We start from the raw sequence: 13,014 nt of genomic DNA, 5'->3' as shown, positions 1-13,014 counted from the left end.
CTAAGATGCAGAGATCTTCATCATGTGGATTCATATTTAACATGTTGTTGTTTTTGTTTTTTTCCCCCAGCAAAGAGTGAAATGGAGAGCATGCGCGCGCGCGGTCTGCTTCGGCTTTTTAAAATGAAAATTGATACTGTATAATTGTTTATGCTGTGTGTTGTCTCAGTGAATAAACTGGATATAAACAGAGCTCATATTGTGATTATTTACACCTTTAAAGCCGTTAGGATTCTCTATAAGCGAAAACAGTCACATTAGGACAAAGTTGAACAAAGTAAGGTTTTGTGGAAGATATATATAGTCTGTAGTATCGTATATACATAGTCTGCAGGTCGGTTTCCAAACACGAACATGGGAACGTGAGGAAATCCGCACAAACCACACCTCTCCACACCTTTGTCAGAGACGAAGGCATCGCGTTCTTGGGTAGCAAACGAGTATGTCACGCTTGTCACCTGTGAGTGAAACGGTGAAAAAGTTGTCACCGATAGTGAGTCTATGCGACTTTTGTACTTGTATTTCATAAAACTAGACCAGAAAGGGATTTCCTCGCAGACCGGGTAAGTCATATAGAAAAGTATCATATTTTTACAAATGATGCGGTAAAAAAAGCTTAATTTTTGCTGATGTTATTTTCTTATGAGTGAATACAAATATCACTACATAAAACGTCATCTGTTTTATGTAGCCAAATGTTTACTTTCCTGAAAATAAACATGACTTCTTTATTTATTTGTTTAGTTTTTAATGGCTTTGTATAAGTGGCAATTAAGTTAAGACTTATCCTTGCAGGACTATATCGTTCGTTTTGCACAATACGGATATTATATAAGCATTATATGACGTCTTTTCTTGTTGTGAGCATAACTTGTGTGTGTCTCCACACACTCTGTCTGCAGATTGGTAATGTTTCCTGGTCGCACATCTAGAATGATTTCAAAATTTAAGGTACTTGTTTTCCTGATGTGTTTCACTTGCATTGGTGTGTATTTCAAAACGGGCTACCATTTGACTCATTATGCTGTGGACCAAAAGCTGTGTGCTTGCATAAAATGTTTATCAGAGGATAAGCAGTTGCTTCTGGATCGATCGAATAGAAGTGTTCAACCATTTTTGACTGCAAACTTAAACCTCTCACAGAATGAATTCAACTGGTGGAAGGTAAGTAGTCACCAGGAAAGGATGACATTTTTACCCCCCCCCCAGCTCATTTGGTCTAACAGCAAAGTTTATTTGAAATGTCTGACAGGATTTGCAGGCAGAAAGCCGTAGCTTCAGAGTTTATGAAACAACGGTGGCCAACTTGTTTCAGATCTTCCCACAGAATCCAGATGTTATACAACCCAAATATGACCACTGCAGGACTTGTGCTGTGGTGGGTAATTCTGGTAATTTAAGGAGATCGCATTATGGACCGCTGATAGATTTACATGAAGTTGTCATAAGGTACTTTCTAAGCTAAAGCAAATTTTCTTTACCATTAAATGTCCCCTCCTACACTAAAGATCCAAACTGATGTGAAATATATCCCTTTGTGCTGTTTAGAATGAACACTGGTATTACTAGAGGCTTTGAAAAAGACGTTGGAAACAAGACAACTCATCGTGTCATGTATCCAGAGAGTGCTGTGGATTTGGATGACAACACCCATTTTGTACTGTTTCCCTTTAAGATACAGGACTTTGAGTGGCTCATTAATGCCTCTACAACAAGGTTTACTGGAAGGTGAGTTCTATTTTTCAGGGCTACATGCACATGTATTTGACATTTATTTAACGAGACTCAGTGTCTCATTTACAAGAGAGACCTGTTTTAGACAAACATAATTAAATGAAAATAATAAAATAGAAAAAATAAAATAGCAAAATCTGCCTCATAAAGATCAAGTTCCCAGTGATGAAAATGAAAAGTGATGAAAGTCTTTCTGCAATGTATTCCACGAAGACAGACCTCAAATGACGGCACCTTCTTACTAAGCTCTCTACAAACTGATTATCCTGAAATCATACTATGACTACATTTTTTATGCAACATGCAGACAGATGAAGTGTCCTCATAACAACTCATCTTACTGTAGTTCATTTAAGTATGCTTTTGTACTGTTCTTAGGATTGTGACCTAATATAAAGTAAAAATAAAAAAATAAAATAAAGACTCTTAATGCCTGTTGAAAAGTTATTTTATGTAAACCATTTTTAGGCAGTTGTGCAGCCACTAATTTGGGCACATGAAAATCATACATTCAATCATACAATCATTTTGTAATTTATTTTGTTTCAGATAAAATATTCTGATTTCATCTGAGCTTGCCCAGCTTTCTTCTTGGTCCCACCAATGCCACCCCATTAAAAGAAAAAATAACACTCTTAGGTTTAGATGTTACAGTCAGCATACACTACCTTCTTCTCTCCCAGCTGCTAAAATTACCACAGCAAAGTATCTCAAAAGATTTCTCCTAGATTGTCTGGCAGCACAGAATTTACATCAAATGCAAAAATAGAATGCCAGTGCATGAATTCAACATGTACGCAGATTAAAAGGATTTGGCTGATGGATGTACTGTGAGGTGAAATAAGGTGAATTTCTGTATCAAACCATTACTCTGATCCTTCTCCATGTTCAAGACGGACCATGCTTTTTTTAGCTTTGTTTTTGTTAAACACCTACTTTATATTTTTCAATGTCATGATGTTTCCAACAGGTCATATATGCCAGTGAAATCAAAGATCAAAACTAACAAGGATTTGGTGAGTAACGTCAATGGCAAAGCTTCCTGGTGGCAATGGTAATAATTAAAAATAAAAGATGTTTAAAGGCTCATTCTAATTTCTAACAGGTCATGGTGGTAAATCCAGCTTTCATGAAATATGTACATGAGGTTTGGCTTGGAAATAAGGGACATTATCCATCCACTGGCTTTATGGCTTTGATTCTTGCACTTCACATTTGTGATGAGGTAAGTACAAAGTTTTCAGTTTCTGAAGTGCCAGACGTACAAAATAAAATATGATTTTTATTGTCATACAAGCTGGTCCATTTCAGTCTTTGCTAATTTGTTCTTTTGTTCTTATATTGCTCTCCTAAATAGATGTGCATTTCAAAAGTTCAAAATGTCTTTAGTGAAGATCAGAGCAGGTTTACCCACCAGTACCACTTGATTAAAAAACTCTGGTTTAATCTGTGAATGGTTAAATTTCAGTTCACATGCCCTATGAAAGTGAAAGCTGTTGCAAGTATTTCTGATGTGTTCCCTTCTTAAATTGAGTAGACTACAATCTAGAAGACAGTCCTTCATGGAAAGCTTTTTAGCTAAACCTCTCAATAAGAGGTTTTGTCATTGTATACTCATGGTATAATCATGGTCTTTCCATTTAGTGCTTGCTCAGGTCGCTGTCCAACTGTTCATTTCATTTTTCAGCAGCCATTGTTTGGATTTTAGTTAAAAAAGGGACATTTTGTCCATGCATTTGTTTCCCATTAATTCATATGTTCATTTTTTGTCTTCCCAGGTTGATGTGTTTGGTTATGGCGCTGACAGTGATGGAAACTGGAATCACTACTGGGAAATACTCACAAACAAAAGGTTAAGAACTGGAGTACATCCTGGAAATTATGAGTATAACATCATCCAGCAACTAGCTCAGCAACAAAAAATTAAGTTCTATGAAGGCCAAAGTAAAGCCAAAGTGTTGGTCATCAGAAATATGGAGGAGCTGGACAAATACTGAGGTTCAACTTACTCTGGAGGTATGAATACACATGTGACGTGACACACAACACAACACATGGCACAGTCCAAAAGAACTTCATCTGCATCCGACAACAATATCAATATAACTCATTGGAATTCTCTTTATGATAATCTGGAACTGAAAACATTTCGATACACAGACCATAATGTTCTAGACTTAGAAAAGGATATAGACCCGGAAAATAACTTCTTCTACAACATCAGCAGTAACTGCTGCTACTTCACTGATGAACAGTTTAAGCACACCATCAACACGGAAAATAAATTATCAATAATCCATTTTAATAGCAGAAGTCTGTATGCCAACTTCAACAATATAAAGGAATATCTAAATGAGTTGACAAATCCATTTGGAATTATTGCCATTTCTGAAACATGGATCAATGCAGAGAAAGGACTGGACTTTGGACTGGAGGGATATGAAGTGAATTTTGTAAATAGAAGGAACAAGAGTGGAGGGGGAGTAGCTGTGTATGTGGATAAAAACCTAAATTACAAGGTGGTAGAAAGCATGACAACTGTAATTGATAATTTATTAGAATGTATAACAATTGAAATTTATAAGGAAAAAGAGAAAAATGTAATAATTAGCTGTATATATAGAACACCTGGCTCTACTATTCAAGTATTTTGTCACGGCTGGGGCGGCAGTCGTGTGGAGGTGAGGAAGGAGGATCCAAAAGCAGACAGTGGCGGAGGTGCAAGTGGGTTTTATTTACAGTGCACAAATAACCAAGGTGTGAGCAGAACAGAACATAAACCTAAACTGGAAAAACTAATACAAAAGGAGGACATGGAGCGAGGAGCAGAGAGACGCGGAGCAGAGACACAAATGAACACAGACGACGCGACGAGAAGCACAGGCAGACACCAACTATAAATACACACACCAGGTAATCAGGAAATGGCACACAGGAGGGCAACACAGCTGGGAGGAATCAGGGCTGACGGGACAGGGGAAATGTAAACTGAACATACTCACATCAGACAGAGACCTTCACAATAAAACAGGAAACTCAGACACGAGGAACCAAACAAGACACAGAACTAAACAGACAGCTTCACAAACAGGCGGGGTGACACGATAGACAGACAGAGACACAGACGCAGACTCAAAGGCAGACCAAATATAACACATAAAACTCAAACAATAATAATCAACATCATCATAATAAACTAGAAATGATAATAAACTGAAAGCGCTGGGTCACCGACCCAGGACCATGACAGTACCCCCTCCTCAAGGGCTGGCTCCAGACAGCCCAGCAGAAACACAAAAACCGACCAAAACAAAACAGAAGATAACCCGACCAGGGCGGGCGGAGGGGGTCCAGGACGGAGGGACAGAGACCAAAAGGCCCCGATGGCCAAGTGTAGGGGGCCGACAGCGCAGGAGGCCAAAACAGTTCAGTTCCGGAGGCCGACCACGCGAATGGCAGTGGCAATGGGGCAGGTCCGGAGGCCGGCCACGCAGTAGGCAGTGGCGTGGAAACAGTTCTGGAGGCCGACCGTGCGGACGGCGACGGCGGCGAGGAAGCAGTTCTGGGGGCCGACCGTGCGGACGGCGACGGCGGCGAGGAAGCAGTTCTGGGGGTCGACCGTGCGGACGGCGACGGCAGCGAGGAAGCAGTTTTGGGGGCCGACCGTGCGGACGGCGGCGAGGAAGCAGTTCTGGGGGCCGACCGTGCGGACGGCGACGGCGGCGAGGAAGCAGTTCTGGGGGCCGACCGTGCGGACGGCGACGGCGGCGTGAAAGCAAGTCCGGAGGCCGGCCACGGTGACGAAGATGCCCAACATGCGGCCTGGCAGATGACTGACGGTGTTGAGGCGGCAGTTGGGGACCTGAAGGCTGCGTGGCCTTCGCAGCACCAGACAAGACGGAAGCTGAGGCAGAGGCTGGACCAGACGAGACGGAAGCTGAGGCAGAGGCTGGACCAGACGAGACGGAAGCTGAGGCAGAGGCTGGACCAGACGACGGCGTGGGTGGAGACACTGACGCTGGACCAGACGACGGCGTGGGTGGAGACACTGACGCTGGACCAGACGACGGCGTGGGTGGAGACACTGACGCTGGACCAGGCGACGGCGTGGGTGGAGACACTGACGCTGGACCAGGCGACGGCGTGGGCGGAGACCCTGACGCTGGACCAGGCGACGGCGTGGGTGGAGCTGAGACCGGACCAGACAAAGGCGAAGGCGGAGCTGAGACCGGACCAGACAAAGGCGAAGGCGGACCAGGACCAGACGAAGGCGGAGCAGGACCAGGACCTGGACCAGACGAAGGCGGAGCTGGAGCTGGACCAAACGAAGGCGGAGCTGGACCAGGACCAGACGAAGACGGAGACGGAGCTGGACCAGACGAAGGCGGAGCTGGACCAGGACCAGACGAAGACGGAGACGGAGCTGGACCAGACGAAGGCGGAGCTGGACCAGGACCAGACGAAGCAGATGAGGCAGAGGCCGGACCAGGCGACGGCGAAGTTGATGGTGATGAAGCCGGACCAGGCGACGGCGAAGTTGATGGTGGTGAAGCCGGACCAGGCGACGGCGTGGGTGGAGCTGAGACCGGACCAGACAAAGGCGAAGGCGGAGCTGAGGCAGGACCAGACGAAGACGAAGGCGGACCAGACGAAGGCGGAGCAGGACCAGGACCAGACGAAGCAGATGAGGCAGAGGCCGGACCAGGCGACGGCGAAGTTGATGGTGGTGAAGCCGGACCAGGCGACGGCGAAGTTGATGGTGGTGAAGCCGGACCCGGCGACGGCGAAGTTGATGGTGGTGAAGCCGGACCAGGCGATGGCGAAGTTGATGGTGGTGGTGGAGACTCCGAGGCTGCAGCTGGCGGCAGCGTGGAAGCCGGAGACGGAGGCGCTGCAGCAGGCGGCGGCGTGGACGAAACAGTGGATGCGGCTGCTGCTGCAGGCGTGGATGCGGCCGCTGGTGGAGCAGCTGGTGGCTGGACGGGCTCCTTGGGCCCTCCAGCTGGCGAAGCAGGAAGCTGGCTAGGTTCTCCTGAACCTCCAGCTGACGAGTCTTGGGGCTGGACGGGCTCCTCGGGCCCTCCAGCTGACGAGTCTTGGGGCTGGACGGAATCCTCGGGCCCCCCAGCGAAAACAGTCTCAGAACCAGTGGGCACTGGAGCCCCTGGCACACACAGGACAGAACCAGCAGGTGCGGGGACCCCTGGCAGAGACAGAACAGAACCAGCAGGTGCGGGGACCCCTGGCAGGGACAGAACAGAACCAGCAGGTGCGGAGACCTCTGGCAGGGACAGAACAGAACCAGCAGGTGCGGAGACCTCTGGCAGAGACAGAACAGAACCAGCAGGTGCGGGGACCTCTGGCGGGCGCAGAACAGAACCAGCAGGTGCGGAGACCTCTGGCGGGCACAGAACAGAACCAGCAGGTGCGGGGACCTCTGGCAGAGACGGAACAGAACCAGCAGGTGCGGAGACCTCTGGCGGGCACAGAACAGAACCAGCAGGTGCGGGGACCCCTGGCAGGGACAGAACAGAACCAGCAGGTGCGGAGACCTCTGGCAGGGACAGAACAGAACCAGCAGGTGCGGAGACCTCTGGCAGAGACAGAACAGAACCAGCAGGTGCGGGGACCTCTGGCGGGCGCAGAACAGAACCAGCAGGTGCGGAGACCTCTGGCGGGCACAGAACAGAACCAGCAGGTGCGGGGACCTCTGGCAGAGACGGAACAGAACCAGCAGGTGCGGGGACCTCTGGCGGGCGCAGAACAGAACCAGCAGGTGCGGGGACCTCTGGCGGGCGCAGAACAGAACCAGCAGGAGCGGGGACCTCCGGCAGAGACAGAATAGAACCAGCAGGTGCGGAGACCTCTGGCGGGCACAGAACAGAACCAGTAGGTGCGGGGACCTCTGGCGGGCACAGAACAGAACCAGCAGGTGCGGGGACCTCTGGCGGGCACAGAACAGAACCAGTAGGTGCGGGGACCTCTGGCGGGCGCAGAACAGAACCAGCAGGTGCGGGGACCTCCGGCAGAGACAGAATAGAACCAGCAGGTGCGGAGACCTCTGGCGGGCACAGAACAGAACCAGTAGGTGTGGGGACCTCTGGCGGGCACAGAACAGACTGCAGCTGCGCGGAGCACCGACCCTGCTCAGGCAGCGACAGCCGGGTGCAGTCCTCAGCTGGGTTCTTAACCTCCAGGGGTCCAGAGTCTGCTGGGGGCCGAAACCCAGCCTCTGGGGAGGCCCTGGGGCGAATAACAGTCTCTAGATTAGCCAGTTTCCGAGAAACTAGAGTGGTTTTATTGGGTTTGTCTCTCCGCTTAATATGGGTGCTAGGAACGGGATTCAAAATGGGTGGCACAGACACAGCCTCCAGTATGGAGGGAGCGGGTGACCGGGCTAATGGAATAGATGCAGGCTGGGCTAATGAACTGGCTAAAGGCTGATGTACTGTTTGAGGTGAGACTGGAGTTGGTAGTGGAGTGGATGAAACCCAGTCAGTTACTGTTTTGGATGTTTTGAAAATGCCAACTTGTGAGAGGTCAGTTACCACGAAGGTAGGTAAGCGCCGTGAACTGTCTCTACTCTCCCCATGAACAGCCCCAGAAAACACAGTCCCAGAAGCACCAGCGTCCTTAAAACTCACCACAGCTGGTCGCACAGGGGTCCCTGAATCCGGCTGTGGGGTGAAGCGCCGGTGGCGCGAAGGTTTCCTTCCCACCGCTGACGGCTCCGACAGGTAGGGAAAAACCCCTGGGGGGTCGGGCCGTGAAACCTCCGGTGGGTGAATCTGAGACGGCTGCTTTGTGGCGGTCGTTGTCCGTTGTTGCTGGGCAGAAAACACTGGACACTGAGCTGCAGGCGGCTGCTGAGAAGAAAACACTGGACACTGAGCTGCAGGCGGCTGCTGAGCAGAAAACACTGGACACTGAGCTGCAGGCGGCTGCTGATCAGCTGACGGAGCTGCAGGTGGCGGCTTCTGCGGTGACGTGGAAACGCAGGGTGAGTCGGGTGGCACGATAACAATCCCTAACATTTTATAGAATGCCTGAGCAGGCGTAAGCTGGTTGCTGGCAGGCTCGTAGTAGTCCTCCCGGGACCGGCTGGAGCGTCTTCTGCGAGACCGGGGCGTCCGCGGGGAGGAAGCGGCTAGCGCGGAACGGCAGCACGGAGGCCCTCCAAGCGCCAGCCGGGTCCCGTCAAAACGGGAGCTGCGCTTCCATGGTGAGTCCGCTGGATCCATTACTGGTCGCGTCGTACTGTCACGGCTGGGGCGGCAGTCGTGTGGAGGTGAGGAAGGAGGATCCAAAAGCAGACAGTGGCGGAGGTGCAAGTGGGTTTTATTTACAGTGCACAAATAACCAAGGTGTGAGCAGAACAGAACATAAACCTAAACTGGAAAAACTAATACAAAAGGAGGACATGGAGCGAGGAGCAGAGAGACGCGGAGCAGAGACACAAATGAACACAGACGACGCGACGAGAAGCACAGGCAGACACCAACTATAAATACACACACCAGGTAATCAGGAAATGGCACACAGGAGGGCAACACAGCTGGGAGGAATCAGGGCTGACGGGACAGGGGAAATGTAAACTGAACATACTCACATCAGACAGAGACCTTCACAATAAAACAGGAAACTCAGACACGAGGAACCAAACAAGACACAGAACTAAACAGACAGCTTCACAAACAGGCGGGGTGACACGATAGACAGACAGAGACACAGACGCAGACTCAAAGGCAGACCAAATATAACACATAAAACTCAAACAATAATAATCAACATCATCATAATAAACTAGAAATGATAATAAACTGAAAGCGCTGGGTCACCGACCCAGGACCATGACATATTTAATGACTTCATAGAGGAAATGTTCTCTAAAACAAATCAAAAAGTTATGTTTATCTGTGGTGATTTTAATATTGACCTGTTGAATCCGAAAAAGCATAAAATGACCGACGAATTCCTAAACACTATGTACAGTTTGAGTTTACATCCTAAAATAACCAGGCCTAGCAAAATTACACCACATTGTGCCACCTTACTTGACAATATTTTCACTAACAATATGGAAAACAACATTGTGAGCGGAATATTAATTAATGACATCAGTGATCACCTACCAGTTTTTGCAGTTTATGACACTAATTATAAGAAAAATCAGCATGAAGAACAACTGAGATACAGACGTGTAAGGACAGAAGAAACTATGAATGCACTTAAGAATGATCTATTAAATCAGGACTGGGACAATGTGTACAAAGAAACTGATATTGATATTGCATATGGCATATTTTTAAGAATATTCATGGAATTGTACGATAAAAACTGTCCAACAATAAAATACAACAGAAAGCACAAATATTCAGATAGACCATGGATCACTAAGGGTTTACAAAATGCATGTAAAAAGAAAAATACACTCTATAGGGAATTCCTAAAACAACGAACAAAAGATGCTGAAAATAAATATAAAAAATACAAAAATAAGTTGACTAATATTATACGTGTATGTAGAAAGGAGTATTATAGTAAAATATTGAACAACAATAAACATAATATGAAGGGAATATGGGATGTTTTAAATGGTATCATTAAAAATAATTCTGGACAGCAAAGTTATCCTCAATACTTTATCGACAATGGCAATATTATGGAAAACACTGCTGATAAGGTCAACAGCTTTAATCATTATTTTGTAAATATTGGACCAAAACTGGCAGAACAAATTCCTGAGTCACTGGCATCAGTAGACTGTAGTGAAAACCTGATTGATAGGAACCCTAACTCAATGTTCCTCACATCAGTGGAGGAAAAAGAAATAATTGACATTGTACACATGTGTAAATATAAAACATCAACTGATTGTAATGATATTGACATGAAAATCGTCAAGAAGGTCATTGAAGGAATTGTAGGACCTCTAACATACATTTGCAACTTATCATTTCAGACGGGAAAAGTGCCAAACAAAATGAAAATAGCTAAAGTTGTGCCGCTGTATAAAACTGGGGATAGACGCCACTTCACAAATTACAGGCCTGTTTCTTTACTATCACAATTCTCCAAAATCCTAGAAAACCTGTTTAATAAACGATTAGACAAATTCTTAGATAAATATAAATTACTCTCTGACAGTCAATATGGATTCAGATCAAAAAGATCAACATCTCTGGCATTAATCGAATCAATTGAGGAGATTACGAATGCTATAGATCAGAAACAGTATGCAGCTGGAGTATTTCTGGATCTCAAGAAAGCATTCGACACAATCAATCATGACATATTAATTAATAAACTGGAACGGTACGGGATCAGGGGGGTTGTACTGCAATGGGTGAAAAATTATTTAAGTGACAGGAAACAATTTGTGAAGCTGGGTGTCCATTCCTCATCATGCTTGGACATTGCTTGTGGTGTTCCACAAGGCTCTGTACGGGGTCCAAAATTATTTATTATTTATATAAATGATATTTGTAAGGCATCTGATATATTAAAATTAGTATTATTTGCAGATGACACAAATATTTTTTGTTCTGGGGGGAATCTAAAGGAGCTGCTGGATACAATTACGTCAGAAATGTGCAAAATTAAAAAATGGTTTAACAGGAACAAACTATCGCTAAATCTAAGTAAAACTAAAATAATCTTATTTGGGAATTCCCTTAGAAATGCACAAGTGCAGATTCATATAGATGGTGTGGAAATTGAAAGAGTACTTGAACATAAGTTTCTTGGTGTGATTATAGATGATAAATTAAACTGGAAGTCTCATATAAATCATATACATAACAAAATTTCAAGAAGTGTCTCAATCTTGAGTGAAGTAAAACACATTCTGGACCACAAATCACTCCACATTCTCTATTGTTCCCTGATTGCACCGTATTTGAATTACTGTGCAGAGGTGTGGGGCAATACTTACAAATGTTCGCTATCATCAATCTTTATATTACAAAAAAGGGCCGTAAGGATAATCCATAAAACCGGTTACAGAGATCATACAAATCCACTATTCTTAAAATCAAAAATTCTAAAATTCACAGATCTGGTTCATTTTCTCACTGCACAAATTATTTATAAAGCAATAAATAACCTGCTTCCTGACAATATTCTAAAAATGTTTTCTAAAAGGGAACGGGGATACAATTTGAGGGGGGAATTAAATTTAAAACATCCTGGTATCCGTACAACATTAAAACGTTTTTGCATCTCTGTGTGTGGAGTGAAACTGTGGAACAGACTAAGTAAAGATATAAAGCAATATCCGAGCATGGCACAGTTTAAAAAGCGGTTTAAGGAGATGGTTTTTACAGGGTACAGGGAAGAGGTGGAGATTTGATAGGGTGTTCTTGTCTAATATTTTCATGTGTGTGCGGGCGCACAGGTATGTTGGTATGGGTATATATATATTTGTAGGTTGTGTATCCTTTGAGGTGTTAATGGGGTTATTGAAAATGTGTATATGTGCGTAGGTGTATATACGTATGTATGGATAGATAGAAACATATGTATATATATTAAAAAAAAAATACATACGACATATAATGTAACTGCAAGGAGGTATTTCTGTAGTCTATAGATTACTAGATAGTGGAAAAGGGCTGGGATTAAATAAGCTCATGCTTCTTCCTGCTCCTTTTTGAACATGAAAGTTATTTGTAGTTGTGGTTGCTCGTTTTCTTTTTGTTTTGCTTTGTTTATTTGTCTCTTTTAATTCTATGTTGTTGTACTTTTTTAACATGTTCAAAATAAAGATTCAATCAATCAATCAATCAATCAAGGCCTAATGAAAAAAATGTGATTGAATGCCATACACTCAGTGGGGAAAGAACTGAAAGCCAAATGGATGTGTATCTACAACTATAGTAATTTCCTAACCCTCCTAACTGAAACTGATATTGGGAATCTTTAGGAAGGACTAGTAATCATGAAAGGGGTTACGTTAAAGAAGTGTGACATTTTGGTAGGTTTCCCCCCCTAATCCATAGCTTAAATTAACCATGTAAAAAAAATGTACCCAGGGGTTATACTCTTTAGTAGTTTCTAACTCTTAAGAAATGAAGTATTTTCTTAAGAGTTGGCAGAATTACAAGAAGAGAGACAACAGCAGTATTATTCTTAGTTAAAGTAAGCTGTTTGCATGAAAAGGAAAATGGTGTGGTAAAGTAACTTATAACATAGAGGGTGTTTAATTCATGTAATGAATATTGTCAGCATTTTCTAATACAGTCACCAAATATTTAGATTTGTAGAATTTTACAGGGTTGA

At 44.8% G+C, this 13,014-nt stretch overlaps 1 protein-coding gene across 1 annotated transcript; it reads left to right on the top strand.

The window, feature by feature from the left end:
• The first annotated feature begins 493 nt into the window (after positions 1-493).
• Positions 494-12,547, top strand: LOC102795920 (CMP-N-acetylneuraminate-beta-galactosamide-alpha-2,3-sialyltransferase 1-like). The gene is made up of 8 exons (XM_087834886.1): positions 494-563; positions 903-1,164; positions 1,253-1,449; positions 1,549-1,728; positions 2,705-2,750; positions 2,840-2,959; positions 3,513-3,672; positions 12,528-12,547. Exons 1-8 carry the CDS (start codon positions 502-504, stop codon positions 12,545-12,547), a joined length of 1,047 nt encoding a protein of 348 aa, XP_087691012.1. The 5' UTR covers positions 494-501.
• Positions 12,548-13,014: the final 467 nt, after the last annotated feature.

This window comes from Neolamprologus brichardi, chromosome 22 (genome assembly GCF_056152115.1).
Source record: "Neolamprologus brichardi isolate AB-2024 chromosome 22, ASM5615211v1, whole genome shotgun sequence".
Classification (NCBI taxonomy): domain Eukaryota; kingdom Metazoa; phylum Chordata; class Actinopteri; order Cichliformes; family Cichlidae; genus Neolamprologus; species Neolamprologus brichardi.
Note: the sequence above shows the minus strand (reverse complement) of the source record. Positions and strands in the feature narration are given on the sequence as shown.